At 50.3% G+C, this 27,299-nt stretch overlaps 3 protein-coding genes across 12 annotated transcripts in view; all 3 read left to right on the top strand.

Annotated features, from left to right (window-relative positions):
* chka (choline kinase alpha) overlaps positions 1-4,904 on the top strand; it is a 258,102-nt gene extending 253,198 nt beyond the window's left edge. For both annotated transcript variants that reach the window (XM_064311970.1, XM_064311969.1), the window contains one exon: positions 4,738-4,904. In XM_064311970.1, coding sequence (XP_064168040.1) covers positions 4,738-4,889 — 152 coding nt within the window. In that variant the 3' untranslated portion in view covers positions 4,890-4,904. The remainder of the gene's footprint in view (positions 1-4,737) is intronic.
* Positions 1-18,162, top strand: part of LOC135241498 (tetraspanin-18B-like) — an 84,777-nt gene extending 66,615 nt beyond the window's left edge. For all 3 annotated transcript variants that reach the window (XM_064311973.1, XM_064311974.1, XM_064311972.1), the window contains 7 exons: positions 9,504-9,599; positions 13,992-14,186; positions 14,531-14,605; positions 14,717-14,815; positions 15,150-15,326; positions 17,383-17,466; positions 17,972-18,162. In XM_064311973.1, the coding sequence (XP_064168043.1) occupies positions 9,537-9,599; positions 13,992-14,186; positions 14,531-14,605; positions 14,717-14,815; positions 15,150-15,326; positions 17,383-17,466; positions 17,972-18,019 (741 nt within the window). In that variant the 5' untranslated portion in view covers positions 9,504-9,536 and the 3' untranslated portion in view covers positions 18,020-18,162. The remainder of the gene's footprint in view (positions 1-9,503; positions 9,600-13,991; positions 14,187-14,530; positions 14,606-14,716; positions 14,816-15,149; positions 15,327-17,382; positions 17,467-17,971) is intronic.
* A 2,051-nt stretch (positions 18,163-20,213) lies between these two features.
* Positions 20,214-27,299, top strand: part of ext2 (exostosin glycosyltransferase 2) — a 30,072-nt gene continuing 22,986 nt past the window's right edge. For 6 of the 7 annotated variants that reach the window (XR_010326082.1, XR_010326085.1, XR_010326084.1 and 3 more), the window contains exons 1-8: positions 20,214-20,445; positions 21,282-21,623; positions 22,685-22,908; positions 23,751-23,840; positions 24,635-24,751; positions 25,769-25,964; positions 26,560-26,699; positions 27,167-27,260. Coding sequence is in view for 2 of the 7 variants with exons in the window: in XM_064312234.1 (XP_064168304.1) it covers positions 20,437-20,445; positions 21,282-21,623; positions 22,685-22,908; positions 23,751-23,840; positions 24,635-24,751; positions 25,769-25,964; positions 26,560-26,699; positions 27,167-27,260 (1,212 nt within the window). In the remaining 5 variants the exon portion in view is untranslated. The remainder of the gene's footprint in view (positions 20,446-21,281; positions 21,624-22,684; positions 22,909-23,750; positions 23,841-24,634; positions 24,752-25,768; positions 25,965-26,559; positions 26,700-27,166; positions 27,261-27,299) is intronic. The other variant, XM_064312235.1, reaches the window with a different exon arrangement.

Genomic DNA, 27,299 nt, shown 5'->3' with positions numbered 1-27,299 from the left:
CTGTCCGTCGTCCCCTAAAAATGAGGATCCCCCCTGGGCGTGCGGGTGCGCGTCGGGCCTGGCCCTTGGAGGGCGGTGCAGAAATTAAGTAATTACTCAGACCGTATCAAATCAAATGAAGACAGATCAAATGCACTCGTATTGCAGACTTTACGGGACACTTGTCGTGATGTGCTTGGCTGCCTTAAACCCTCACAAAAGCAAACACAGGGCAGTGGGGGCAAAAGGGGCAGGAGGGGCAAGAAGAAACTCTCTTCCAGGGGGGCAAAAAAGAAGAAACCTTGGGAGGAAAATGTTTCAGCGGGGGGGGGTTACTCCTCAGGCCAGCTCTGGGTGTGAGCACTCAGTGACTGACAGTCAGTTTTTGATTGGATGTAAGACAGGCGGCTAGAGTGGGCGGTCCTGGGGTGGGGTCAGCTGGGTTGGGGTAGGCGCGGTTGCCAGATTAAGAGTCTGTAAAAACTGGACTCAGACCGAACGTCATGTTGTCCGGTTGGGACCACAAACCCGACCTGGTTTCAACTAATTTGAAAAAGACTGACATTCCGGTCAAAATACTTGGCATCTGGCAACCCTTGGTGGTGGTCTGAGATGAAAAATGGCAGGGGAGGGGGGGCGGGGGGGTGCGGGGGTGGGAGGACAGCAGGGTCAGGATTCGTCACAGGGCTTAGGCCAGGTGACCTTAAAACACCGAAACGCCTGACATTAGCATTCCAGCGGCTGGGTTTACGCGCAGCTCGTGACACAGTAACTGAAGGGAGCTCCTGAGGTTTAAGTCTCTGCCGTTACCTCCTGTTTGCACACCTGTCCCATTTCTGTGTGCCGGGGTCACGCTGACTGTGCTGCACCGTCTTCGTCTGTCCTGACTTTGAGTTTCCTGTCTGTCGGCTTCTCCATCGGGGAAGAGATCTCCATCTCCGTGGGGAATTCCTGGTTTAAAATGAAAGATAAATAAAAGAAAACGCATCGTCTGCTCTTCAGAGAGAGAGAGAGAGAGAGTGAGACGAGAGCAGCAGTTTTTTTACTGCTGTTGTTAATCTCTGTTCTTTCAGGGGAAAAGCAGTTCAGTCTCCTCCCTGGGCTGCCCCAGTAATTGAATCCCTGGGTTCGTACCCTTTGGCCCTCATAAATGACTGTTCTGTGTGTGTTTGTGAGGTGGTGGTGGGGGGGGGGCGGGGGTTGGGGGTGGGGATGGAACGCCTGTCTCCGGGGGAAACGGCTAGTGTGTGGGGGGGGGGTGTCGAACGCCTGTCTTCAGGGGAAACGGCTAGTGTTCTCACAACTCTACCGGAACTCCTACAACACCAGCGCTTGCAAAAAACTGGGTCACAAGCCCACATCGGTTTCCTTTTATTTGTATTTTTTAAAATAATTTCCTTGTAATTTTTTGCAAGGTGCGCTCCATGGTAACACATACCTAGACAGCATAAGCTTCAGCTGAGGCACACAATTTAGCGCTTAGCATGGTGAAAAGTGTCTTATTCAGCGATATCTGGCTCGCGTTAGCACACACACACACACACACGCACACCGGTGTTGAATTTCCTTTGGATTTTCTGTGAGGTGCAGCGCTTGTCCTCTTTTTTTCCCCCATTAAGGGGAATGGTGTGTGGTAATGGGCTGGTTCCTTCCGCTTTGCGATGTATTTTGGCTGGCTGAAGCGATAGTTTCTCATTTTTAAAGCTCTTTTCCTCCCCCCCTCCCCCTACCCCCGCTGGCTCTCATTTTTTTAAAGCCGCAACTTAAACCATTATGGCAGCTGTTAGGATATGAGCGCGCAGGGTTTTGAAGCGGAGAAGGCCGTTGTGTTTCGCACTCAAATAAATGCTCTTTTGCAGGCTTCTGATTGGTTAAGTCGCCGAAAGCGGTTTTCGTCTAGAATTTATAGGCCGGTCTGAACGGGCTTGGTCCAGATGTCAGGTTGTAATGCTGCTGCGCAAGTCGACTCGCAAGTGTTTGTGTTTGTGTTTGTGTTTGTGTTCGTGTTTGTGTTTGTGTTTGTGTTCGTGTTCATGTTTGTGTTTGTAGTCCAACACGGGCGGCTAATCTGAGGAATGGCCTCGGGCCAGATGACATCACTGCGTCCTGATATGTCCCGTGAGTGATGTCACAGGTCCTAGCCATGTGACCTCACCTTTACCGTCTCTATTCCCCCCCCCCAGTTTCTGCGGCAGGTATCACACGCCCACTTAGTACTCAGCCCCAACATTCACACACCCACTTAGTACTCACCCCAACATTCACACACCCACTTAGTACTCACCCCAACATTCACACGCCCACTTAGTACTCAGCCCCAACTTTCACACACCCACTTAGTACTCACCCCAACATTCACACACCCACTTAGTACTCACCCCAACATTCACACGCCCACTTAGTACTCACCCCAACATTCACACACCCACTTAATACTCACCCCAACATTCACACGCCCACTTAGTACTCACCCCAACATTCACACGCCCACTTAGTACTCACCCCAACATTCACACACCCACTTAGTACTCAGCCCCAACATTCACACACCCACTTAGTACTCAGCCCCAACATTCACACACCCACTTAGTACTCACCCCAACATTCACACACCCACTTAGTACTCACCCACTCACACCACTTAGTACTCAGCCCAACATTCACAGCCACTTAGTACTCACCCCAACATTCACACGCCCACTTAGTACTCAGCCCCAACATTCACAAGGCCACTTAGTACTCACCCCAACATTCACACGCCCACTTAGTACTCACCCCAACATTCACACGCCCACTTAGTACTCACCCCAACATTCACTCTCCTGCTAAGTACTCAGTCTCACTTTTCCTTCTGCAAAAGGCACTCCATTTCAGTAGTGGAGAGCGTGCCTTGTTCCATCTAATTAGAGGTTTGTTAATGTGCAATATGGGCCTTGGGGAATCTCTCTATTCCTCCCTCCCCCCCTCCCTCCTCTCCCCTCTCCCCCACTCTCTCTTCCAGGGCTTTTTTCTTTTTTTTCCCCTTCATCTTTTCTTTCTGCTCGAATAACCAGAAATAATCAATAATTTCTGAAGGCTTTTTTTCCATTTTTTTTATTTTTAATTGTTTTTTTTTTAAAGCAAATTGAGATTTGAGGACAGCAGCCATTTGGAGACAATATGTGAGATTTGATGGGATTGTTACACAGAAGAGGGGGGGGGGGTCACGGGGTCTGTGAGCGAATGAAGGAACAGGTGTGCGGGGCACACTTGGGGGGGGGGGGGGAGTGAATCCCCCCAGAGGGATAATCACCGGTGCTGTTTTCTGGTGAGTTGCTGCTTAAGTATACCTGAGGCATTTAGCAATTAGCAGAGATTTGCGCAGCCTCTAGCTTCTATATGCAGTCGGTTTCAATAGCTGGACTCAATTCAAGTTAAGTGCCTCGCTCAAGGGTACAACGGCAGTGGTCCCACCTGGGAATTGAACCCAGAACTTCTGGTGTTACACAGGCCTGGTTCTCTGAACCGTCGCTTAAATAGTTATAATTCAAAGCGTGCATCAAGTGACCTCGAACCCACAACCTTATGATTACTGTCACAAAGGTTCTACTCCACGGGTTCACCATGGAGTAGGATAAAGGGGGTGCGAACCTTTAGGGGTTCAGAGTCTACTGGAGGACAGGCCGGCGTTAAAGACAGAGGTCTGTTTAAGTTTGTCCATCACGTCTCTCGGGCGAGGAGACAAGGAGGTAACGGAGAGGACAGCTGGTCTTCCACATAAGTGTTGACAGACTGCTGAGGGACTGTAGTCATTTAAATTAATCAAGACGCAAGTGTTGACAAGGAGAATCATGGGACTCGTATTTTTTTTTTTTTTTTTTGTCTAGGAATCAGTTCCCGCTAATTTAACTGAACAGATGAGACGGATTCGCAGAGGGGAGGAGTTTCGTTTTGAGCGAAACTGAGCGAGCGCGACGGCGAAACGAGCGCCGACTGTCGCGGTTTCGCGAGGTGGAACGCGGGAACGTCGAAGTAAACAGCGTTTGCGATCCACTCCCCCCCCGCCCCCCCCCGGCGTGAGAGGAGCTAGTTAATAATAAGACGGGGGGGGGGGGGGGTGCGAGACACGCTGTGAGGCGAGTGTTAATGGGGCGCGAGAGTAAAGTACGGCGCTCGCGCTCCTGCCGAAGTGCTTTCTTACGCGACGGTTTGGCGGTTTGTAAGGAGGACTGAACAGACGGCGGCGTGCGCCGTGTTTGTGATGCGCTGTCCTAAACTGCCACTCTGGTTTTCAGGCGGTCGAGTTACCACCATGAACATCCGAGGCAATGCGCTGTATAGGCCTGTAGAGACGTCCGCTGTTGAAAATGGTGATTCCGTTGCACTGATTCAGTTTACCCGCAACGTGTTCCTGCTTATTCAAACCCATAATGGATTTCACACGCTACATTCCGAGTCTTATCTTCGACAAAATAATTAGTCACCTCTGGACACGAACTAAATTCGGGAGGCTAGGATTTCATCAGGGCTCGTTTGAGGTCTGTGTTGTGTTTTCGTGCATTCGTTTTTTTTTTTCTTTTTTCTCACCGTTCGTCATTTTAAAACGCAGCTCTGGCGTGTCCTTTGATGAATCAGATTTTCCTTCATTAGGAGAGAAAACTACTGTTTGAAAGAGAGAGGAAGGCTCTGCCGGGACGCCGGCCCCTTCCTTTGATGTCGTCTAATGCAATAACACTTCTGGAGACGCTGTTTACACCACTTAAACCCCCCGAGCTCCAGACGCAACGGGCCGGTTCGACGCGCATTCGGACGAGAGGACAAATGTAACGGGAAAGTCCTGCCAAAATGTCTCTCTGGCTCACGTCACACACGAAAAACAATCGGTTTGGTGTGTGGTTACGACAGCCGCCGTGTTATTCCACCCAACATAACTTTCGGTTGCGTAGAGCGGAGATAAACTCTGGTCGTTTTCTACGGCTCGTTCCCCTGAGCTGTGTTTTATCTTCAGTGGAGGAATGTTGGTCATGAGATGTTCTCTTGATCTGGCGTGGCTGTTCAGCGCATCATGTGCTAGCAGCAGTTTTTCTTTTTTTTTTTACGGTTAAATGAGTTATTGGGATCAGCGTGGAGAGAGAGAGGGAGAGAGGGAGGGAGGGAGAGAGAGAGAGAGAGAGAGAGAGAGAAAGAGAGAGAGAACCGAGGCCGGCAGTGATGCAGATTAGAGATATTATCTGCAGTTCTGAAGATCCGATCAGTGTCCAGCCGACGTTCCCGTTAATAACAGCTGTGATTTCTCACTGTAAAACAAGAGCACCCAGGCCAGGCCTGGGATAAATATGAGACCTTAACCTGGGTCAAATGTCTGACTTTAAGCTGCGGTTACATACTGTAGCCTTGATTTTACTCTTCAAAACACAAAGTACAGATTACTAACGATTCCAAAAGAGGTAGATCTTCCTCTCATTTGTGATAAGATGTATTTTCCATGATGCTTGCTCGTGTGTTAGTGTTAACGTTTAACCTTCAGGGTCCAGTTGAACTATCGGTTGTTCTGCACTTGAACGTACTTCTAGTCCATACTTTTGGTTAGGTATACACTTGTTGGTGCCTGGATAAAGTCTGCAAACCTGTAATGCAATATAGTAAAACAACAAAAGGATGGACTTCATTGATGTTTAAAAAAAAAAAGATGTATTACATGCATTTAAATGCTAATCCGCCAATGCCTTTGACATTCTGGCATGTGGCCTCGTCTTATGCAAACAGACTGACTGTGCAGCCTTATTTGAATGTAAAGAACACTAGCTTGGCCTTAGTTTAGCCTCCTGGGGTTCCTTGAAGAGAGAATTTGGATGTAGATCAGCATTTCACGGCCTCTGACACAAGTTCAGCTTTCCACCCCCACCCCGCCCCCCTTTATAAAAATGGAATTTCCCCGAATGCAGCGGCGTCGGGGGGAAGGGGGTGAATGCGTGAGCGGAGAGGGGTATGGTGAATGGTGAAGCCGCACCCTTCTGAAAGTTGCTCTTCGAGCTGCAGCACGTGGGGTGATCTTCCGTTAAGCCCTCCTAAGCACTTGTTGGGTCTGTCAGCGCAGGAGTTAATTAATGCCACACTAGCTGTGTGGAGCAGAATGGCGCAGAAGTCCTCATGCTCCCCGGAGAGATGACACACGCATAACAATACCTTACTGTTATTATTTACTGCACACGTACACACACAAGCACACACATACACGCACAGTTTTATATTCACTATGTGTGTGTCTCTGTGTGCGTGTACTTGTGTGTGTGTGTGTGTGTTTGATGTATGGAATTTGATGCACGAATGGCATTTCCTTTCTGAATAATACCCCCAAAAATGTCTGAATAAGAACCTGGGGGTTGGGGGGGGGGTCGTCGTGGGTTGCTGATCCAAACACAAAAGCTATGGAGCTCATTGGCCAGAACATTCTTCTAGTGTCCAATCAGTGCCTCGGAGGGCGGAGCACCGGACTCCCCAGTCTGTGCCCGCAGGACAGCCGGCTTAGGCTTGCCAGGGAGGATTATGGGATTGTATGAGAGCACAGCTGTATGTATGTATGTATGCCGCGGGAGACAGGAAGGAGGCCTCTACTCAGCGCGGGTCTGCCATGGTGACGTGTGCCGGCTGTTCGCTGGCCGGCGCAGAGGCGGGACATTGTCTCAGGGTTCTCCACGGTTCTGCACGGTTCTGCGTGGTTCTCGTCGTTGTTGCGCAGGTGTCAGACAGAGGGGCGGGAGGACGTTCTCTGTGGTTCTCTGTGGTTCTCGCTGTCAGTCAGACAGATGGAGCGATATGGCGGTTCTCAGCAGGAGACCCCGGGGGGTGCTGAGGGGGGTGCGGGGAGGGGGAGGTGCTGGTAAATCTTTGGGGAGGGTGGCGGAGCGGTGGACTGCTTTCAGCAGAGCTGCAGTCAGCGCCGCGGGACCAATCCTGGGCCCCCCAGCGCTAATGAAAAGCGTGTCCCCTCATTAGGCTAAATGCCCCCTGGCGGGCCGCACTTACTTACCCTGAGTGCATCTGCACACACAGCGTCTGTCTAATGTTACACAGGGGGGCTCCAACCGTTCCTCCCCCTCCCCACACCCCCCCCCGCAGAACAAACATGGTTAAAAACGTAGCGGACAGCACAAAGAGCACACAGACACCCCCCCGCCCCCCCTTCCCCCGGGGACAGCCTACGGGCTGCTGGACCCTGCTGTGCTCTCTCTGTCTCTCTCTCTCTCTCTCTCTCTCTCTCTCTCTCTCTCTCTCCTTCTCCATGTCTCTCTCTCTCTCTCTGCGTGCTGAACGCGCTCGCAGCCAGCGCTGGTTTGGACGGCTCCCGCAGGTGATTTCCCACTTGCGGTTAATTAACTAAGCAGGGCCTGGACCTCCTCGTGCTGGGATGGCGCCCCCTGGTGGGTGGCATCTGTATGTGCAGGGGATGAAGGGAAGCGTGGGGGCGTGAGGGTTTGGGAAGATGTTTGATGGGAGGAGGGGGTCATGGGCTAAGGTACAGGATGGAAATTGTTACATCAGCACAAACATTGTGTTTGCATTGCGGAATGGCCTGTTCTCCTCATTATTATTCTTATGTTCTAGATGGGCTGAATGGCCTGTGTTCTTATGTTCTTATGGTCCTTACACCGCTGCCGTTAAAGACATAACTCTGGGTCCAAACCGAGCTCAAATGGCTGCTTCTGTTCCTGGGCAGCAGGAGGAAGGACACGGCCCATAGCAACCAGATCCGCGCGGTCCTTAGTAACGGGCCGTTCCTTGGCCGGCGAGGCGATGGCCATGTGGCGCGTTTTTCGCGGGAACACGGCAGGGGCGTGTTTATTTGTTCCCGCGCGGCTCTGGAGCGGCGCGAAAGAGGAGCCGGCGTGTGTCGCCAGCCCCGATGGAGCCGCAGCTTTCACACGAATGCCAGAGGAACCGCCCCCCGCCCCCCGCCACCCGCCGCGTGAGTCACGGCTCGCTCCGACGTTCGCGGCTCGCCCGCTGCCCGGAATGTTCCGCCATCGCAGACGCTGGTCACGGAAGGGCTGCTTTTATAGAGCCGTTTTTTTATCGTCACGTTCAGTTCACGGTTTCAGCTCTGCTCCCTGCCTCTCTGCCTCCCTGAAGACCTTTTGTTATTCCTCAGCCTCAGCAAGAGTGTGTTTTATGCGCCCTGAAATATTTACTCAAAATCCACCAAACATGTCCCAAATGCTTTATGAGTGCACCTGCCCGTTTCAGAAATAAAATATTTTTGGTTTGTATGAAAACCTGTAGAGGAGAATCATTAGTATGTATATCATGCTATACTGTGTTCTATGCTACATAACTTGGTTAACACATATTGTCAATATGGAGAATGATGCTTATGTCTTTATATTTCCATTTATGTATCTTTACATTTAAATAAAATGCACTGGGGAATTGTGGGCTCTTTGTCTCTTTAAAGTAAGACCCTACCTCAGCCCCTCCCTGGTTCCCAACACAGACTGAGTGATTATGGCTATGTATGTGTGAGTGTGTGTGTGTGTGTGTGTGCGCGCACATGCATGCGTGCCTGCATGTGTGTGTGTGTGCGTGCGCGCATGTGTGTGTGCAGTTAGCAGTAATGAGATGTAAATCAACAGGAGGTGTGAGTGTGTGTGTGTGTGTGTGTGCGTGTGTTTGTCGTTAGCAGTAATGAGATGTTAACCAGCAGGAGGTGTAAGTGTGTGTAGTTAACATTAATGAGATGTTAATGAGCTGGGGCTGCGTGTGTGTGTGTGTGTGTGTGTGAGCATGCGTGTGTGTGTGTGTGTGTGTGTGTGTGCAGTTAGAAGTAATGAGATGTAAATCAGCAGAAAGTGTGTGTGCGTGTGTGCAGTTAGCAGTAATGGGATGTTAAACAGCAGGAAGTGTGTGTGTGTGTGTGTGTGTGTGTGTGCATGTGTGTGCAGTTGTGTCTGAATGCACATGAATATGTGTGTGTATGTGGCTGCCGGTAATGTGGTGTAAGCCAGCTGGAGCCTGTGTGTGTGTGTGTGTGTGCTTGTGCTCCTGCATATAAGTGGGTGAGAGTGAGTTTGCGTGTGTGTCGGTGTATATTCACGTGAGAGTGTGTGTCAGTGTGTTTCTGTCATGTTCGGGTGTTCAGGAGTGCATACCTGCTGTGCTCAGATGTGTGGCAGGAGTGTGACTAATGTTTGAAAAGCCATGTTCAGGTGTGTACAGTCTGTGTTCAGGTGTGTGACAGGAGTGTTCAGGCTATGTTCAGGTGTGTGACAGGTGTGTTCAGTCTGCGTTCCGGTGTGTGACAGGAGTGTTCAGTTTGTGTTCAGGTGTGTGACAGGTGTGTTCAGTCTGTGTTCAGGTGTGTGACAGGTGTGTTCAGTTTGTGTTCAGGTGTGTGACAGGTGTGTTCAGTTTGTGTTCAGGTGTGTGACAGGCGTGTTGAGGCTGTGTTCAGGTGTGTGACAGGTGTGTTCAGTTTGTGTTCAGGTGTGTGACAGGCGTGTTGAGGCTGTGTTCAGGTGTGTGACGGGTGTGCTTGTTTGTCTCCCCAGGGGCACGGAGAGGTTTTGGCGAGAGGGACGGCCATGGAGGGTGACTGCCTCAGCTGCATCAAGTACCTGATGTTCGTCTTCAACTTCTTCATCTTTGTGAGTCTTCCTCACCCTCTCCTCTCCCCTCCCCCTGGTTCACAGGCCTGTGCTCACGAATACAGCCCCGGTTCACTGTCTCAGCACCACGGTGTAGCACACAGTGCTATAACAGTGCTGTGACATGAGTGTGTGTGTGTGTGTGAGCGTGACTCTGCATTTTCAAACACGCGTTGATTGGGGGGGGGGGGGGGGGGAAAGACACAACGTTGGGTCTGTGATCGCAGCTTTCTCAGGGATAATCGAGTGCTATCCGCCCTCTGTCAGCACCTGTCTTATCATCCTATCAGCAGGGAAATCCAGGGCACAGACGGACTTGTCCCTGATGTCCCAGATTTCGGTGTGAGAACCATCGGTGGTGGTCTTTGTTCTTGGGCCCTGGATAAAGCAGGGGAGGGAAGTGTCAGACGGGGGCGTGGGGGGGTGGGGGGGGGGAATTGCAGGTCTGTCAGGCAGGCTTTAGGGAACGCGGCGCGGTGTCCTGGTGGGGTGGGGTGGGGGGGTGCAGGTCTGTCAGACAGGCTTATGGGAACGCGGCGCGGTGACCTGCTCTGCGATGCCATCGGGCTGTAATTACATTTCCCCCGATCGCGGTCGCAGGTAATCCACTCAGGACCCGTCAGCGCTCGAGACAAGCCGCTCGTGGGGTTTAGCGCTCCGTTGATAGACTGGAACTGACGAGCGCTGAAGTCCTGCGTGCGTGTCCTGCGTGTGCGTGTCCTGTGTGCGTGTCCTGCGTGTGTGTCCTGCGTGTGCGTGTCCTGTGTGTGTGTCCTGCGTGCGTGTCCTGCGTGTGTGTCCTGCGTGTGCGTGTCCTGTGTGTGTGTCCTGCGTGCGTGTCCTGCGTGTGCGTGTCCTGCGTGCGTGTCCTGCGTGTGTGTCCTGTGTGTGTGTGTGTCCTGCGTGTGTCCTGTGTGTGTGTCCTGCGTGTGTGTCCTGCGTGTGTGTCCTGCGTGTGTGTGTGTCCTGCGTGTGTCCTGTGTGTGTGTCCTGCGTGTGTGTCCTGCGTGTGTGTCCTGCGTGTGTGTGTGTCCTGCGTGTGTGTCCTGCGTGTGTGTCCTGCGTGTGTGTCCTGCGTGTGTGTCCTGCGTGCGTGTGTCCTGTGTGTGTGTCCTGCGTGCGTGTCCTGCATGCGTGTGTCCTGTGTGTGTGTCCTGCGTGCGTGTCCTGTGTGTGTCCTGTGTGTGTCCTGTGTGTGTGTCCTGCGTGTGTGTCCTGTGTGTGTGTCCTGCGTGTGTGTCCTGCGTGTGTGTCCTGTGTGTGTCCTGTGTGTGTGTCCTGCGTGTGTGTGTCCTGTGTGTGTGTGTGTGTGCGTGTGTCCTGCGTGTGTGTGTCCTGCGTGTGTGTCCTGCGTGTGTGTCCTGCGTGTGTGTCCTGTGTGTGTGTCCTGCGTGTGTGTCCTGCGTGCGTGTCCTGCGTGTGTGTGTGTCCTGCGTGTGTGTGTGTCCTGCGTGTGTGTGTCCTGCGTGCGTGTCCTGTGTGTGTGTGTCCTGCGTGCGTGTCCTGTGTGTGTGTGTCCTGCGCGCGTGTGTCCTGCGCGTGTGTCCTGCGTGTGTGTGTTCTGTGTGTGTGTCCTCCTGCGTGCGTGTCCTGCGTGTGTGTGTCCTGCGTGTGTGTCCTGCGTGCGTGTCCTGCGTGCGTGTGTCCTGCGTGTGTGTCCTGTGTGTGTGTCCTGCGTGTGTGTCCTGCGTGCGTGTCCTGCGTGCGTGTGTCCTGCGTGTGTGTCCTGTGTGTGTGTCCTGTGTGTGTGTCCTGCGTGCGTGTCCTGCGTGTGTGTGTCCTGCGTGTGTGTCCTGCGTGCGTGTCCTGCGTGCGTGTGTCCTGCGTGTGTGTCCTGTGTGTGTGTCCTGTGTGTGTGTCCTGCGTGTGTGTCCTGCGTGTGTGTGTGTCCTGCGTGTGTGTCCTGCGTGTGTGTGTGTCCTGCGTGTGTGTCCTGCGTGTGTGTCCTGCGTGTGTGTCCTGCGTGCGTGTCCTGCGTGTGTGTCCTGCGTGTGTGTGTGTCCTGCGCGTGTGTCCTGCGTGCGTGTCCTGCGTGTGTGTGTCCTGCGTGTGTGCGTGTCCTGCGTGTGTGTCCTGCGTGTGTGTGTCCTGCGTGTGTGTCCTGCGTGTGTGCGTGTCCTGCGTGTGTGTCCTGCGTGTGTGTGTCCTGCGTGCGTGTCCTGCGTGTGTGTCCTGCGTGTGCGTCCTGCGCGTGTGTCCTGCGTGTGTGTCCTGTGTGTGTGTCCTGTGTGTGTGTCCTGCGTGCGTGTCCTGCGTGTGCGTCCTGCGCGTGTGTCCTGCGTGTGTGTCCTGCGTGTGTGTCCTGCGTGTGTGTGTCCTGCGTGTGCGTCCTGCGCGTGTGTCCTGCGTGTGTGTGTGTCCTGCGTGTGTGTCCTGCATGCGTGTCCTGCGCGTGTGTCCTGTGTGTGTGTCCTGCGCGTGTGTCCTGCGTGTGTGTGTGTCCTGCGTGTGTGTCCTGCGTGTGTGTCCTGCGTGTGTGTCCTGTGTGTGTGTCCTGCGCGTGTGTCCTGCGTGTGTGTCCTGAACACGGGGAGACGGGGCTGCGGAGGTTCAGCACTAGGAGAGAACTGACTCATTTACATTACATTACATTACATTACATTACATTACAGGCATTTGGCAGACGCTCTTATCCAGAGCGACGTACAACAAAGTGTATAACCATAACCAGGAACAAGTATGACGAAACCCCTAGAGAGAAGTACTGGTCCAAGTGCAGGGAACAACCACATAGTTCAACTTGGACCCTGAAGGTTAAACTGATTAACACTAATACAACGAGAACGGCAACAACGCAGCCTATGGAAAAAATACAAGCGGTAGTTAAGACAGTTAATGCACCTAAGTCACCTACGAAACAGCTGCCCATTTACTCGGCCTGCTAATTAAATTATCCCAGAGAAATCTCTTAATGTTTCAGACAGCTACTCTGTCTGCACATAATGTAAATCTGAATATGGCATTCAAAGGAAGTATCCTATATGTGTTTGTGTGTGTGTGTGTTTCTGTGTGCTTGCATACGCATGTGTGTGTGTGTATGTGTGCGTGGGCATCTGTGTGTGTGTGTGTGTGTGTGTGTGCGTGGGGGTCTGTGTGTGTGTGTGTGTGTGTGGGCGTCTGTGTGTGTGTGTGTGTTTCTGTGTGTGTGTGTGTGTGTGCATGGGCATCTGTGTGTGTGTGTGTGTGTGTGTGTGTGTGTGTGTGTGCGTGTGTGCATGTGTGTGTGTGAGCCCTTATTGCAGTCCCTGCAGCTTGCTCTTGCAGGCCAATCAGAGTGCTCATTACAGTCACAGTCAGTGGCCCTGCTGTTCCTGAGGAGCTGAGGGGACAAGATCACAGCGAGGAACCTGTACCATGTGACCCATTCCTGCTGATCATGTGACCTGTGATTTCCATCAGGCCCCCCCTCCCCCCCCCCACCACCACCTGTTCCAGTCTGCTGTCCCGCAGTTACACATGTTCAAATGTTCCTGTTTCCATAGCGATGCTTATTTTCTTTGTTCCCATTTACTGCTCATTCTTTTCCTCAGTCTTCAGTCTTTTCCCCGTATTTGAAGTCCTTTCATAACGGCTGCTCGATGCTGCAGCTTCAGAGCTGTGTGTGTATGTGTGTGTGTATTTGTGTATGTGTGTCTGTTGTGGTCGGACCCACGACCGCACTTACAAACAGTTCCCTTGCCGGTATTTTCTGTTGCACACAAACACATCTGGCCTCTGACGTTTAGAGCGGTTGGTTTTCAAACAAACAGCCGAGCCAGACCGGTCGCACGGTAGCTGCGCTCAGCGCGACTTGCACAGTCATCGAATGTGCTGCGCGCGTGGGCGCTGGCCGGGCCTGTTTCTGTGCAGTCATAATGTGTGAGCACACAGTGTTTATATCAAAAGAACAAACACGCACAAAAATTGACGTGGAATAAGAATGAGTTACGTTCAGGAGAACAGTGTTAAGCCAACTTAATAAGGATTTAATTGTGTGACATTTGGGTGCAGATCCCTTACTGTGTGCAGATGGGGTCCAGACCCCTGAATGTGTGCAGATTGGGTCCAGACCCTTGACTGTGTGCAGATGGGGTCCAGACCCCTGACTGTGTGTAGTTTCGTCCCAGACCCCTGAATGTGTGCAGATTGGGTCCAGACCCCTTACTGTGTGCAGCTGGGGTCCAGACCCCTGACCGTGTGCAGATTGGGTCCAGACCCCTGACCGTGTGCAGATTGGGTCCAGACCCCTGACCGTGTGCAGACTGGGTCCAGACCCCTGACCGTGTGCAGATTGGGTCCAGATCCCTGACCGTGTGCAGATTGGGTCCAGACCCCTGATCGTGTGCAGATCGGGTCCAGACCCCTGTCCGTGTGCGGCTCTGAGTTTGGCTCCTCTCTGTGTGCGTTTGGCAGCTGGGCGGCTCCTTCCTGCTGGGGGTGGGTATCTGGGTGCTGGTGGACCCCACCGGCTTTCGGGAGATTGTGGCCGCGAACCCCCTCCTCTTCACGGGCGCTTACATCATCCTGGCGCTGGGGGGCATGCTGTTCCTGCTGGGCTTCCTGGGCTGCTGCGGGGCCATCCGCGAGAACAAGTGCCTCCTGCTGTTTGTGAGTCTGACGGGCGTGGCTGGGCGGGGCGGGGCGGGGGGGGTGGGGCTGGGCGGGGCTGGGTGGGGCCGGGCGGAGCAGGGTGGGGCTGGGGAGAGCTGGGCAGGGCTGGGGGAGCTGGGGGGGGGGGAGCTGGGTGGAGCGGGAATAAGCTCAGCTGGGTGGGGCTGTCCTCCACTACCAGTCAATCAGCATTTTACAGTGATGTTGGAGGGTTTTTGAAATGTAAAAACAACAGTTTTTTTGTGTTTAAGGATCTTTAATCCTGAATGCAGTGATTATAATCCTTGCTCATCCTCTCTCTCTCTCTCTCTCTCTCTCTCTCTCTCTCTCTCTCCCTCCAGTTCTTCATGCTCATCCTCATCATTTTCCTGGCAGAGCTTGCCGCCGCGATCCTGGCCTTCATATTCCGGGAGCATGTGAGTTGTTTCTCCGCGTAAGATGGAATGCTGCTGATGATGTCATAATGGGTTGCCCCTCCCGATCTGCCTAATGACCCGCCTCCCTCCGTGGCATGTGTGTCTCCACAGCTGACCAGAGAGTACTTCACCCACGAGCTCAAGAGGAAGTACCAGGGCTACAATAACACCGACGTGTTCACCTCCACGTGGAACGCCATCATGACCACGGTGAGTTAAATCGAACCCCCTCCGTGGCGGTACACTCAGCTCAGACGGGCCAGCGATTATGCTGTCCAATCAGAATCATGAATGCAGAGTTCTGTATTGTACACGCGTGTAGTTTGCGTCATACAGGTATTTTAAACCGAGAAGATTGCAAACAGTCCTTCTCAGTTTGTTATATCCAGTTCTGTAAGCATGCTGATGCTGATGCATGCGCTGTGTCCTCTGCAGTTTGGATGTGATGGAGTGAACAGCGCTTTCTCTTCATCTCCCCCCCTCTTTCTGTCTCTCTCCCCTTCTATCTTCCTCTCTCCCCTTCTCCCCCCCCCCGTCTCTGCAGTTCGGATGCTGTGGGGTGAACAGCCCGGAGGACTTCGAGGACAGCCTCTTCAGGCTCATGAACCCGAACGATGTGGTGCCGGAGGCCTGTTGCCAGAGGAACGATCACCCTGGAGACGGAGCCCACATCAGCCGGGAGGAGTGTCTCATGGGCAGCATGCTGTTCCGCAACAACAAGGTCATTTTCCCGTCGTTCAGATAGAAACTAAGCGATATTCCTGCGTTCACTAGGGCTGTGTTCCCTTCGTATATAAACTGAGTTATTCCTGTGTTCACTAGGCCTGTTTTCCCTTTGTATATAAACTGAGTTATTCCTGCGTTCACTAGGCCTGTTTTCCCTTCGTATATAAACGTGAGTTATTCCTGTGTTCACTAGGGCTGTTTTCCCTTCGTATATAAACGTGAGTTATTCCTGTGTTCACTAGGCCTGTTTTCCCTTCGTATATAAACGTGAGTTATTCCTGGTTCACTAGGCACCTGTTTTCCCTTCGTATATAAACGTGAGTTATTCCTGCATTTACTGGGCCCGTTTTCACATCGTATACAAACTGAGTTATTCCTGCGTTCACTAGACTGGTTTTCCCATCATAAGTCGCTTTTTCACCGCATGGTACTGGCTCAACTCGACTCGACTCTACTCGACCTTTTTGGTTTTCCATCGGGCAAAAGTTGTGGATAGTACCTGGTACCTGGTATCACCTCCGTTGAGGTTCCAAGTGAGCTGAGGCGATACCAAAAGGTGACGTGAAAACAATGCAGACCACTGATTGGTCAGAGCAACGTGTTTCATGCGGCGTAGCTATGACGACCAGATACATTGACGGGGGTACTATCTGCAGTGGAAAACGAAGTACCTGGTACCAAAGAGTCGAGTAGAGTAGAGTCGAGTTGAGCCAGTACCATGCGGTGGAAAAGCGGCTATATATAAACTATATTTGATTCTAGACCCCTTACTGAGTGTAGTTTGGTTCTAGATCGCTTACTGTGCGCTGTTTAGTGCTTGACCCCTTGCTGTGTGTAGTTTGGTTTTAGACCTTTTACCACGTGTCATTTGGTTCTAGACCCCTTACCGGGTGCACGTTTCTGCTTTGATTTGTTTATAACCGTGAGCGACGGAAGCAGAGGTAGTGCCCACGCGGTGTGCAGCCTTCCGTTCCCTCTGCTTCTCCCTCAGAGCCACACAGGGATGCGCGTTCTGTCAGAGGCATTGTATTCCTTCTTCTTTTCATATGCAAATGGCATCGCTCGCAGTAATATATCCGTCTGCCGTGATTGGGTGCCGTGGCATTTTCAAAAATATGTCGGGTGATTACGCAGTTTTGTTTCGCACAAATGTCACCAGCGGTTGACATTTGGCGATGCCTATCATCGCTGGAACGCAGGGCTCGTCAGTCGCGTGCTTAACCACAAGACCTGGAATGAAGCGCTAATCTGTGCGCTGCGGAAAGGAAAGATTGCCTTGAATAGGTGCTTGTCAGAGATGGAAATTCACTTGCAGTAAAAGCCATTTAAGGACAGGCTTACTTCGCATGCACACACACACACACACATATATGCACACACACACACCTGTCCACAGGTAAATTAAGGAAAGCACTAAATAATATACAAATAATCTTCAGTTACAGCGAACGTGGAATATAACATGGAAGTTCCACTCTCCCTTCACAGTAAGACAACAACATTATGATGCATTCTCCTAGAGGAAAGAACAATAAAAGGAATTTTTAAATAAAAACCTAGAACCAAATTGAAAGGAAATTTTAAAAGCCCAGTCTGTCCAGGGGTAATGTCAGTAAGCAAAAATGGAGAGTTTGCAGAAAATGCTGATGGGTTTCTGAGCTGTAGGTTCCTTTCTGAGTCTTAGTGAAGCAGCAAATGCTTCAGTCTCTAAGGATGGGGGGGGCAGGGGGGGGGGGAGGGGGAGTTCCTTCTTTTGGAAATGCACCAGAGACGGGGGGGGGGGGGGGCGGGGCAAATAGTGGCATCTCTCCTCCTTCACACAAAACAGTATGCCTTTAAACATGTCTATTTGGATCACACTGTCCTTTGAATGCTACAGAGTAAATAAATTCAAAATAAATTTGCCCTGTGATGAGTCCGCATTCTGCGATGATTGTCTTGATGTGGAGCGGAAGGCACGCTGAATTTGGCGGGTCGATTTGTTTCGCCGGTTGATTTTCTGTTCCGTTCCCTGATTTTACTATTGCGTTTGTTTGTTTCTGTGGTAACAGGGTTGCTACTCAGCGGTGGTGGACTACTTTGAGACGTACATCTATTTGGCCGGAGCCCTGGCCATTGTGGTGCTGACAATTGAAGTATGAACGCTCGTTTTATCACATTTTGTCCCTGTCACAAACAGATCATTTGTATTTACAAAAAAGGATTTTTTAAAAAGAAGAAAAAAACCACAATGGTAGCAAAAAAAAATCCATTGGCATGAATGACACAGGATAGGGATACATGCCAGCAAACTCCTTTTGTAGCAGTCAAACAAACCAAACAAAAAAGGCTGCTTTTACTCCAGAGACCCCATTTAGTGTAGTGCAGCGACACCTTGTGGTGAATATTGCCATTGCAACATCAACATAATTTTGCTTTAGCTGGGTATATTGGTGTTTGTACCTGAATGCAAATTCACATTACAGCAAATATAACCACAACTCACTGAATACTAATATTTATTGTAAAACAAATAATCCCAAGTTTTAGTTCCATAAACATTAGTATTGACAGTTTGAGTTCATGTGATGGTAAAAGTGCATTTGAAAGCTCGTTTGAAACGGTGTATTCTCCCTGTTAACTGATCCCTTCCGTCTACAGCTCTTCGCCATGGTGTTCGCGATGTGCTTGTTCAGAGGGATCCAGTAGAATGGCCGCCCTGTACAGGAGGACTTTTCAAAAGGGAAATTGTGGTAAACGGAAAAAAAAAAACAACAATTCTTGTAAAATATGAAGGAGACATCTTTAATGTTGTTCTTTTTTAATAAAGACAAATTGGAAAAGAAAAAAAAGGTTGACAGTGACCGAAACGATTCGTACTTCTCAGCTGGACCTTTGAGGTACCGGATACACTGTAAAGGAAAAAGACTGAAATGAAAAAGCAAGCAAGCAAGCAAAAAAAAAAAAAAAAACACACACAGAAGACAAAAAGCAACAAAAAGCGAGTTTGAGATACGAGCGGAGTCCTGATGTCGTTGAGCGGACCAGACAAAGCAGGAAACTGCCGAGTCCCCAAAGCAGGAGAACAAGGAGAGCACGGAGAGCAAGGCACTGCACTGACCCTTGGATGAAGAATATTTATACTGATGGAAGTTGGCTTTAGCTGTATAGACGTACGTGTTTGAGTACCGTGGCTGTACCCCACAACCCCTAACCCCCTGCCGCCCCCCCCCCCCCCTCCCCTACACACACCAGCCACTTTTGTTTTTTGCTGTATGAAATAAATACCAGCTCAGAACTGTCCCAACAGATGATGGCTGTGTGCCCCCCCCCCCCCCACACACACCCAAGCTTGAAAGCCAACCTCTGGTGCATTTTTCTGTTGTTATTGTTGTGATTTGTTCATCGCTATAATAACTGTAATGTGACTTTAGCTGAAATGTATCTGTTTGCATTTGTATTAGAATCTATAAAAAGATATAAATAATATTAAAAAGTTGTTCTGTAATATGTGTCCTTGGTTGATTTGATGCCTGAAGTCAATTATGATGAAGGCAATTGCATATTGTCAGGTTATTTTTCTAAATGTACCTTTAATACTTTTTTTACAAATCTATTTGAGATACACATAAGATTTCTTAATGTGCTGAAATATTTAATGTATGCCTCATGATATATAAACTACTTGCTCATAAAATCGGCAATGTTTTAAAATTACACACCAATGACCCTTACGCATTTTTTTAGGATTACTGATTCCCCTGTGGTAAATTGGGCCAAGACTACATAGTGCTGATGTAAGAGTTGAGTAAATCAGAGCACAGTAATTGGTTCTGTACTCAATCACCATTTCTCCTTAATGTTGACTTACTAATAAGAGCAAGACTCTCTTTCCTCACAAACTCACTTGGGTAAGTTAGCTTTAGCAATTGTTGAACTTGCCAAACCTAGTTTGTAGAGAAAAAAAATTATTGTTGATCTTAGTCAAAGGTAAAGACAAATGTTGCTCGAATCCTGGCCAGTGTCTCCATGCAAAGAAGAGTTCATTACATTACATTGCAGGCATTTAGCAGACGCTCTCATCCAGAGCGACTTACTTAGCATTTACATTGCATCCATTTATACAGCTGGGTATATACTGAAGCATATCAGGTTAAGTACTTTGCTTAAGGTTACAAAGGCAGTGTCCAACCCGGGAATCGATCCCCTGTGACCTTTAGGTTACAAGCCCAGTTCCTTGTCCGTTGTACTGTACTGCCACCCTAGGAGTATGTCTTATCAAGCGTATTGAGTGAATGTACAACATATCAGTGCTGCCTCTGTGTGTCTGATTGTTCACAACAACATGCATCATACATAATTTCTCATGATATCAACAAGCTAACTGTCAAAATGAAATACCTTTTTGGCAGCCTGTCCAATGTGTATTCCTGCCTCTTGCCCGATGCATGCTGGGATAGGCTCCGGCACGCCCTGCGACCCTGCCCAGGAGAAGCGGGTATAGATAATGGATGGACAGATATGGGGACGGTAGCAAGGGCAAAGTCCCTGGAGGTAACAGGAAGAAAACTTGGGTGGATCCAGACTTGGAAAGTGGGGGGGGGGGGGGGGGTGTGCGCACCTAGGCGACACTGCAGGGTAACTAAAGTGTCAGAAGTGACAGAATATGGAGAGGTTTGGGTTTACAGACTGCAGAAGGGAGCAGGGTTTACAGGGAGGGCCTTGGGTGTTGGAAGTCAACAGTAAAGTGGCAGGAAATGTACTCAGTTGGGCCAGCAGGATGGAGAGAGCGCCGCTGGAAAGATATATATTGCACTCCAGAGCAGTAGAGGTCGCCATTCGAAGAGTAGTCTCTGCATAAATCTTTGCTTTAGACCCCCCCTACATTTCTATGGTGTAGAAGAATACGCACTTCCTGATTTACGCGAATTTCTTCCATGGAATTTTTCGTCTGGTTAATTTATGACTGGACATTTTAGAAAGAAAAAATAACACACAAACGTGTCAGTTGTTTATATTACAACCAGAGAAGCTCTGATATGAATTTACTATAAGAAGTTAGGCTCTGAAGCTGTCGGGCGTCTATGAAGGTCAGTGTGTGCGGACTGTAAATTTATAAAGGAGAAATGAACAGGGTGGGTTATCGGAATTGTTCTTTCGATGTGTTTATGGTCAGACCCAAGTTCTGTTTTCATATCCATAATACATATCGCATCCATACGTGTCGTCGTGATGTGTACTATTGCATGCTTGCTGCTTGTGTAACATTAGCATGGTAATTTTAACGTATACTAGATAACTAGCTGGTGTATTTGCTTGCGGAACCGCTAATGCTAGCACAATGCCCGTGTCTGTGTAGCATTAGCCTGCTAACTGCATAGTGAATGCTGTTTTCCTTGGTGGCTTCCGTTAGCTGCCTCGTATCCATTCTGTTTTTATCGCCACCAGACCAGACTAGTTAACAAGCGAACAAGACCACCTAGACAGTCTAAATAAGTTTAGACAGTCAATGTAACGATAAATCGCCAGCTAGCTAGGTAGCTTGTAGTTTTGCTTAGACTAATTAGCTTGCAATAACATCATTATAAAGCTTTGGTTAACCGCACGCAGACCTCCTTGTATGCTCACTAGCATCGCTAATGTGGTTTAATTTGTATACTTACCCTAGCGAGCTAACTTTAGCATTTACTTTTGCCCTGACCAGGGTCGGGATTGGGTTCATGAAAAAAACACATTGAGAGCAATCTACTACGCGTGACAGAGCTAGCAATCTAATATAACTGTTTACATTTTGCATATTTATTATTGGTATGTTACTTCCGTAAACTTCAGTGTGAGTAGCTATCGTATTTACATTGGCATACGTTTGCTTGTTAACGTATTTGGCCTTCCTGCTCCGAACATGATCACGGTCTTGCTGTGTCTATGTCTGAGTTTGACTGTCCGCCTGATTTGTGTTTCGGGCTCGTAGTGGTTGAGCCGGGTCGTCGGGTTCAGCATGTGCGCATCCGCTAAGTACAGCTCGCGGGGCCCGGCTCTCATTCCTCGGATGAAGACCAAGCATCGCATCTACTACATCGCCCTGTTCTCGGTGGTGCTGCTGGGGCTCATCGCCACGGGCATGTTCCAGTTCTGGCCCCACTCCATAGAGTCCACGGCCGACTGGAGCTTGGACAAGCGCAGCGTGCACGACGCGCCCCTGGTGCGGCTGCCCTTCTCCAGCCCCATACCCGAGCGGGGGGACCTCAGCTGCCGCATGCACACCTGCTTCGACGTGTACCGCTGCGGCTACAACCCGAAGAACCGCATCAAGGTAAGCGGTTACGAATGTGCGTAGTCAGCGCATGCGCAAAATGGCATCAGCGCCGAGCGTAATTAGTGTCTGTAGATCTTCAGACAGACATGGAGATTCAAAGAAGGATGTGTATTCACGAATACGGTTGCATCAGCTGGGTAAAATAGCTTGCGTTGATAATGCCCTGGATGAAGATGCCCAGTCTACGTTCGACTTTGTCAATGTAGAAGTTCGACCACCAGAACAGGGTTGTGGTGCAGACGTGCGATGGCGCTGTTGTCATGGTATCACAGCCCAATGGGCTCCTGGCTAAAGCGAGGGCATGGCACGAGGCGGGTTTTTGTGCATCGCTACGCTCATCACCTAAACCTGGTCTTAAGCGACTGTGTCAAGACCCTTTGGGAGGCCAACTAAGATAGCTAAGCGAGTGGCAATGTTGGAAGAGACCAGTACGGTGTCCCAAACTGTATTCTGGTGTTCCATCTAGAGTATTGTGAAACCATTTATTGCACTCTAGATAGAGAAAAAAAATACAGTTTAGAACACAGCCAGGATGTGACAGAATTTTGGAAAATGTCCCCACATGTTGGAACTTCTCTTCTAGGCTCGTCAACGCTGTTGCTCGTAACTGTGACACATTGGTTGAAATAAAGTCTTGCATTGTTGAAGGAAGTGCAGATGATGATTCAGTCACCGTAGCCAGAGAACACCCACGCACACTGGCCGATACAGAATTTAAAAAAAAACAAAACATTTTTTTACTTAACACGTTTGAGCAGGACTTTTACAGGCATATAGCAGACGCTCTTATCCAGATCGACTTACATTGTGTCCAATTATACAGCTGGATATATGCTGGAGCAATGAACCAGCGACCTTCAGGTTGCAAGACCAACTCCTTAGCCGTTATACTACACTGCCGCCTGCCGACTTCTCTGACTCATAAGGTTGCATTCAGTGTCTGTACCCTCCCCTATTCATGACCTCACCCGCCGTCCCTGGCGATGATGTCATTGTGCAGTGCAGTGATGTCACTAACCCTGCTGTGCTGGTGCTGATGCGGATGCTTCCGGTTGCAGGTGTACATCTACCCCCTGCAGCGCTACGTGGACGAGGCGGGCGTGGCCATCAGCAGCACGGGCCTGTCGCGGGAGTACAACGACCTGCTGAGCGCCATCTCCGACAGCGACTTCTACACCGACGACGTCACGCGCGCCTGCCTCCTCGTCCCCTCCATCGACGTGCTGAACCAGAACTCGCTGCGTATCCGGGAGACCGCGCAGGCCCTGGCCTTGCTGCCCAGGTGACTGACGCTCTCTTCTTATGTTCTAGATGGGCTGAATGGCCTGTTCTCCTCATTATGTGTTCTCATGTTCTAGATGGGCTGAATGGCCTGTTCTCCTCATTATGTGTTCTTATGTTCTAGATGGGCTGAATGGCCTGTTCTCCTCATTATGTGTTCTCATGTTCTAGATGGGCTGAATGGCCTGTTCTCCTCATTATGTGTTCTCATGTTCTAGATGGGCTGAATGGCCTGTTCTCCTCATTATGTGTTCTTATGTTCTAGATGGGCTGAATGGCCTGTTCTCCTCATTATGTGTTCTTATGTTCTAGATGGGCTGAATGGCCTGTTCTCCTCATTATGTGTTCTTATGTTCTAGATGGGCTGAATGGCCTGTTCTCCTCATTATGTGTTCTTATGTTCTTATGTTCTAGATGGGCTGAATGTCCTGTTCTCCTCAGTATGTATTCTTAGGTTCTTATGTTCTAGATGGGCTGAATGGCCTGTTCTCCTCATTATGTGTTCTTATGTTCTAGATGGGCTGAATGGCCTGTTCTCCTCATTATGTGTTCTTATGTTCTTATGTTCTAGATGGGCTGAATGGCCTGTTCTCCTCAGTATGTATTCTTAGGTTCTTATGTTCTAGATGGGCTGAATGGCCTGTTCTCCTCAGTATGTATTCTTAGGTTCTTATGTTCTAGATGGGCTGAATGTCCTGTTCTCCTCAGTATGTATTCTTAGGTTCTTATGTTCTAGATGGGCTAAATGGCCTGTTCTCTTCATTATGTATTCTTATCGTCTTATGTACTAGATGGGCTGAATGACCTGTTCTTATGATGTATTATTATGTTCTTATGTTGTAGATGGGACAGAGGGATGAATCACCTCTTGTTTAACCTGCTTCCTGGTGGTCCCCCAGACTACAACACAGCCCTGGATGTGCCCAGAGACAGGTACTGCAGATCCCCCCAAAGCCCTTCTTCTGTAATGACATCTCTAGCCACCTGTCCTGCTCTTTGCATTTAACTCAAATGGTCCTCAATTCTGTCCCCTGCTTTGAACTGGTTTTTGTTTTGTTTAAGTAAGGCCTTGTGTTTAGGCCTATGCCTGTTTAGGGCCGGGTTATTTGCTGTCTGTCTGAGAACAGAGAGAAGTGTGAGAGAGCAGGTTTATGTGGTGTCAGAGGAGGGGGGGGGGCAGGTTTATGTGCTGTCTCTGAGAGGAGAGAGAGAGAGAGTGAGTGAGAGAGCAGGTTTATGTGCTGTCTCTGAGAGGAGAGAGAGAGAAAGAGAGCAAGAGAGCAGGTTTATGTGCTGTGTGTCTGAGAGGAGAGAGAGAGAGAAAGAGAGCGAGAGAGGAGGTTTATGTGCTGTCTCTGAGAGGAGAGAGAGAAAGAGAGCGAGAGAGCAGGTTTATGTGCTATATGTCTGAGAGGAGAGAGAGAGAGAGAAAGAGAGCGAGAGAGCAGGTTTATGTGCTGTATGTCTGAGAGGAGAGAGAGAGAGAGAAAGAGAGCGAGAGAGCAGGTTTATGTGCTGTCTCTGAGAGGAGAGAGAGAGAGAAAGAGAGCGAGAGAGCAGGTTTATGTGCTGTATGTCTGAGGAGAGGGGATAGAGAGGGAGAGGTTTATGATCTGGAAAGATCTATAATGCTCTGCTCTTTGCGCTTTAAATATCCAGCTGTATGTGAGACAGTAAAGTGTTTCTGCTGAAGGCCTGAATATGAGATGCTGTTCCTCCCCCCGCAGAGCTCTGCTGGCCGGTGGGGGCTTCTCCACATGGACGTACCGGCAGGGGTATGACGTCAGCATCCCCGTCTACAGCCCCCTGTCTGCAGAGGTGGAGCTGCCCGAGAGACAGCCAGGGTGAGCACCCCCCCAACCCCAAACACCTGGGCCAGGTACCCACGGAAATGCTCCAACCCCCACACCTGGACCAGGTACAGGCAGAAATATTCCAACCCCACACCTGGTCCAGGTAGACACAGAAGTATTCCAACCCCACACCTGGTGAAAACCCTACAGATCCCAGATAGTGAAGCATGCTACTATTTAAAATGTACAATCATATGAAGACTTTAGTTCTGAATATTGGTGAAAATAGATCTCACTTAAATTGTCCCCTCATCCCCTGTACCCCAATACCCCTGTACCCCATAACCCCTGTACCCCAATACCTCTGTACCCTGTACCCCTAACCCTTCTACCCCAATACCTCTATACCCCATACTCCTTTACCCCAATACTTGTATACCCCATACACCTATACGCCAATACCTGTTTACCTTGTACCCCTAATCCCTGTACCCCAATACCTCTATTCCCCATACTCCTTTACCCCAATACCTATATACCCCGTACACCTATACCCCAATACCTGTTTACCCTGTACCCCTAATCCCTGTACCCCAATACCTGTATACCCCATGCTCTTTTACCCCAATACCTATATACCGTACACCTATCCATCCCTGTTTACCCTGTACCCCTAATCCCTGTACCCCAATACCTCTATACCCCATACTCCTTTACCCCAATACCTCTATACCCCGTACACCTATACCCCAATACCTGTTTACCCTGTACCCCTAATCCCTGTACCCCAATACCTCTATACCCCATACTCCTTTACCCCAATACCTGTATACCCCGTACACCTATACCCCAATACCTGTTTACCCTGTACCCCTAATTCCTGTACCCCAATACCTCTATACCCTATACTCTTTACCCCAATACCTGTATACCCCGTACACCTATACCCCAATACCTGTATACCCTGTACCCCTAATCCTCTGTACCCCAATACCTCTGTACCCCATACTCTTTTACCCCAATACCTGTATACCCTGTACCCCTAACCCCCCCCGTCCCGTCCCGCAGGCCGCGGCGCTACTTCCTGCTGTCGGCGCAGACGGCGATCCACCGGGAGTACCGGGCGGAGCTGGAGCAGCTGAAGGCGGAGAACGGGGAGGCGGCGCTGCTGCTGGACAGGTGCAGCAACCTGTCGCAGGGCGTGGCCTCCGCCCGCAAGCGCTGCCACAAAGGCCAGGTGTTCGACTACCCCCAGGTCCTGCAGGTGAGCCGGGCGGACACGCCCCTTCGTGCTGTCACGCTGCTGTCGTCCACGTGTACGAAAAAAAAAAAAAATGCTCGCTGCCTATTGGTCAGCGAGTTTTACTTGGATAGCCTGATGTGACTGCACGGCCCAGATGGGGTGGGGGTGGGGGTGGGAGGGGGGCTCTTCAGGGCTGGGGGGGGTTCCTGATTCCTGAGCAGTGCCATGGCCTCTATTTAACCCCGCTTCGTCTAGACAGGAAGTGAGTTTATCCCTACCTGCACATCTGGGATATGTTCCATTGGGTGGGGTGGGGGGGGGGCAGTGTAAAACCCTCCTCACCTGCATTGCCCCCCCCTCACACACTTTGAACTGCCTTGCCCTTGAACCATGTTCTTAGTTGTTTCTAAAGCTTTCATTTCAGCTGCTAAATATTGTTACACCTGTAAATTGTGTGTGAATGTGTATTTTCACAGCACAATGAACTTTATTTTCTGACATCATCTCCCTCTCTCTCGCACTCTCTCTCTGTCTCTCTTTCCCTCTCTCCCTTCCCCCCCTCTTTCTCTCTCCATATCTCTCCCTCTGCCTCTCCCTGTCCCCCCCCCGCCACCAGGAGTCCTCGTTCTGTGTGGTGCTGCGGGGGGCCAGGCTGGGTCAGGCGGCGCTCAGTGATGTCATGCAGGCTGGCTGTGTCCCTGTCATTGTGGCCGACTCCTACATCCTGCCCTTCTCAGAAGTGCTGGACTGGAAACGGTAGAGCGCCCCCTGCTGGGCAAAGCCAGCTTCAGTGTGTTACATGCCTTATTGTGGCTAATGTAAAGATCTCTATTGGTACACTATGCAACCAAAAATATCTGGACACCCCTTGGCCTGGGGCTGTTTTTCCTGGTTTGGGCTAGGCCCCTTAGTTCCAGTGAAGGCAGATCTTAAGTGTGTGCGTTTGTGTGTGTGTGTGTGCGTGTGTGTGCGTGTGTGTGTGTGTGTGCATGTGTGCGTGTGTGTGCGTGTGTGTGTGTGTGTGTCTGTGTGTGTGTGTGTGTGTGTGTGTGTGTGTGTGTGTGTGTGTGTGCATGTGTGCGTGTGTGTGTGTGTGTGTGTGTGTGTGTGTGTGTGTGTGTGTGTGTGTGTGTGTGTGTGTGTGTGTGTGTGTTGCGTGCGCGTGTGCATGTGTGTGTGTGTGTGTGTGCGTGTGTGTGCGTGTGTGTGTGTGTGCTCTGCAGGGCATCGGTGGTGATCCCTGAGGACAAGCTGCCGGAGATGTACTCCATCCTGAAGAGCATCCCTCAGAGACAGGTGGAGGAGATGCAGAGACAGGTGAGCATTAGGAGGGTTTCTCTGTCACAGGTGTGTCTT

This window comes from Anguilla rostrata, chromosome 16, assembly GCF_018555375.3.
Source record: "Anguilla rostrata isolate EN2019 chromosome 16, ASM1855537v3, whole genome shotgun sequence".
In the NCBI taxonomy this organism is placed as follows: domain Eukaryota; kingdom Metazoa; phylum Chordata; class Actinopteri; order Anguilliformes; family Anguillidae; genus Anguilla; species Anguilla rostrata.
The sequence above is the reverse complement of the archived record's forward strand: the minus strand, read 5'-3'. Positions and strand labels throughout refer to the sequence as shown.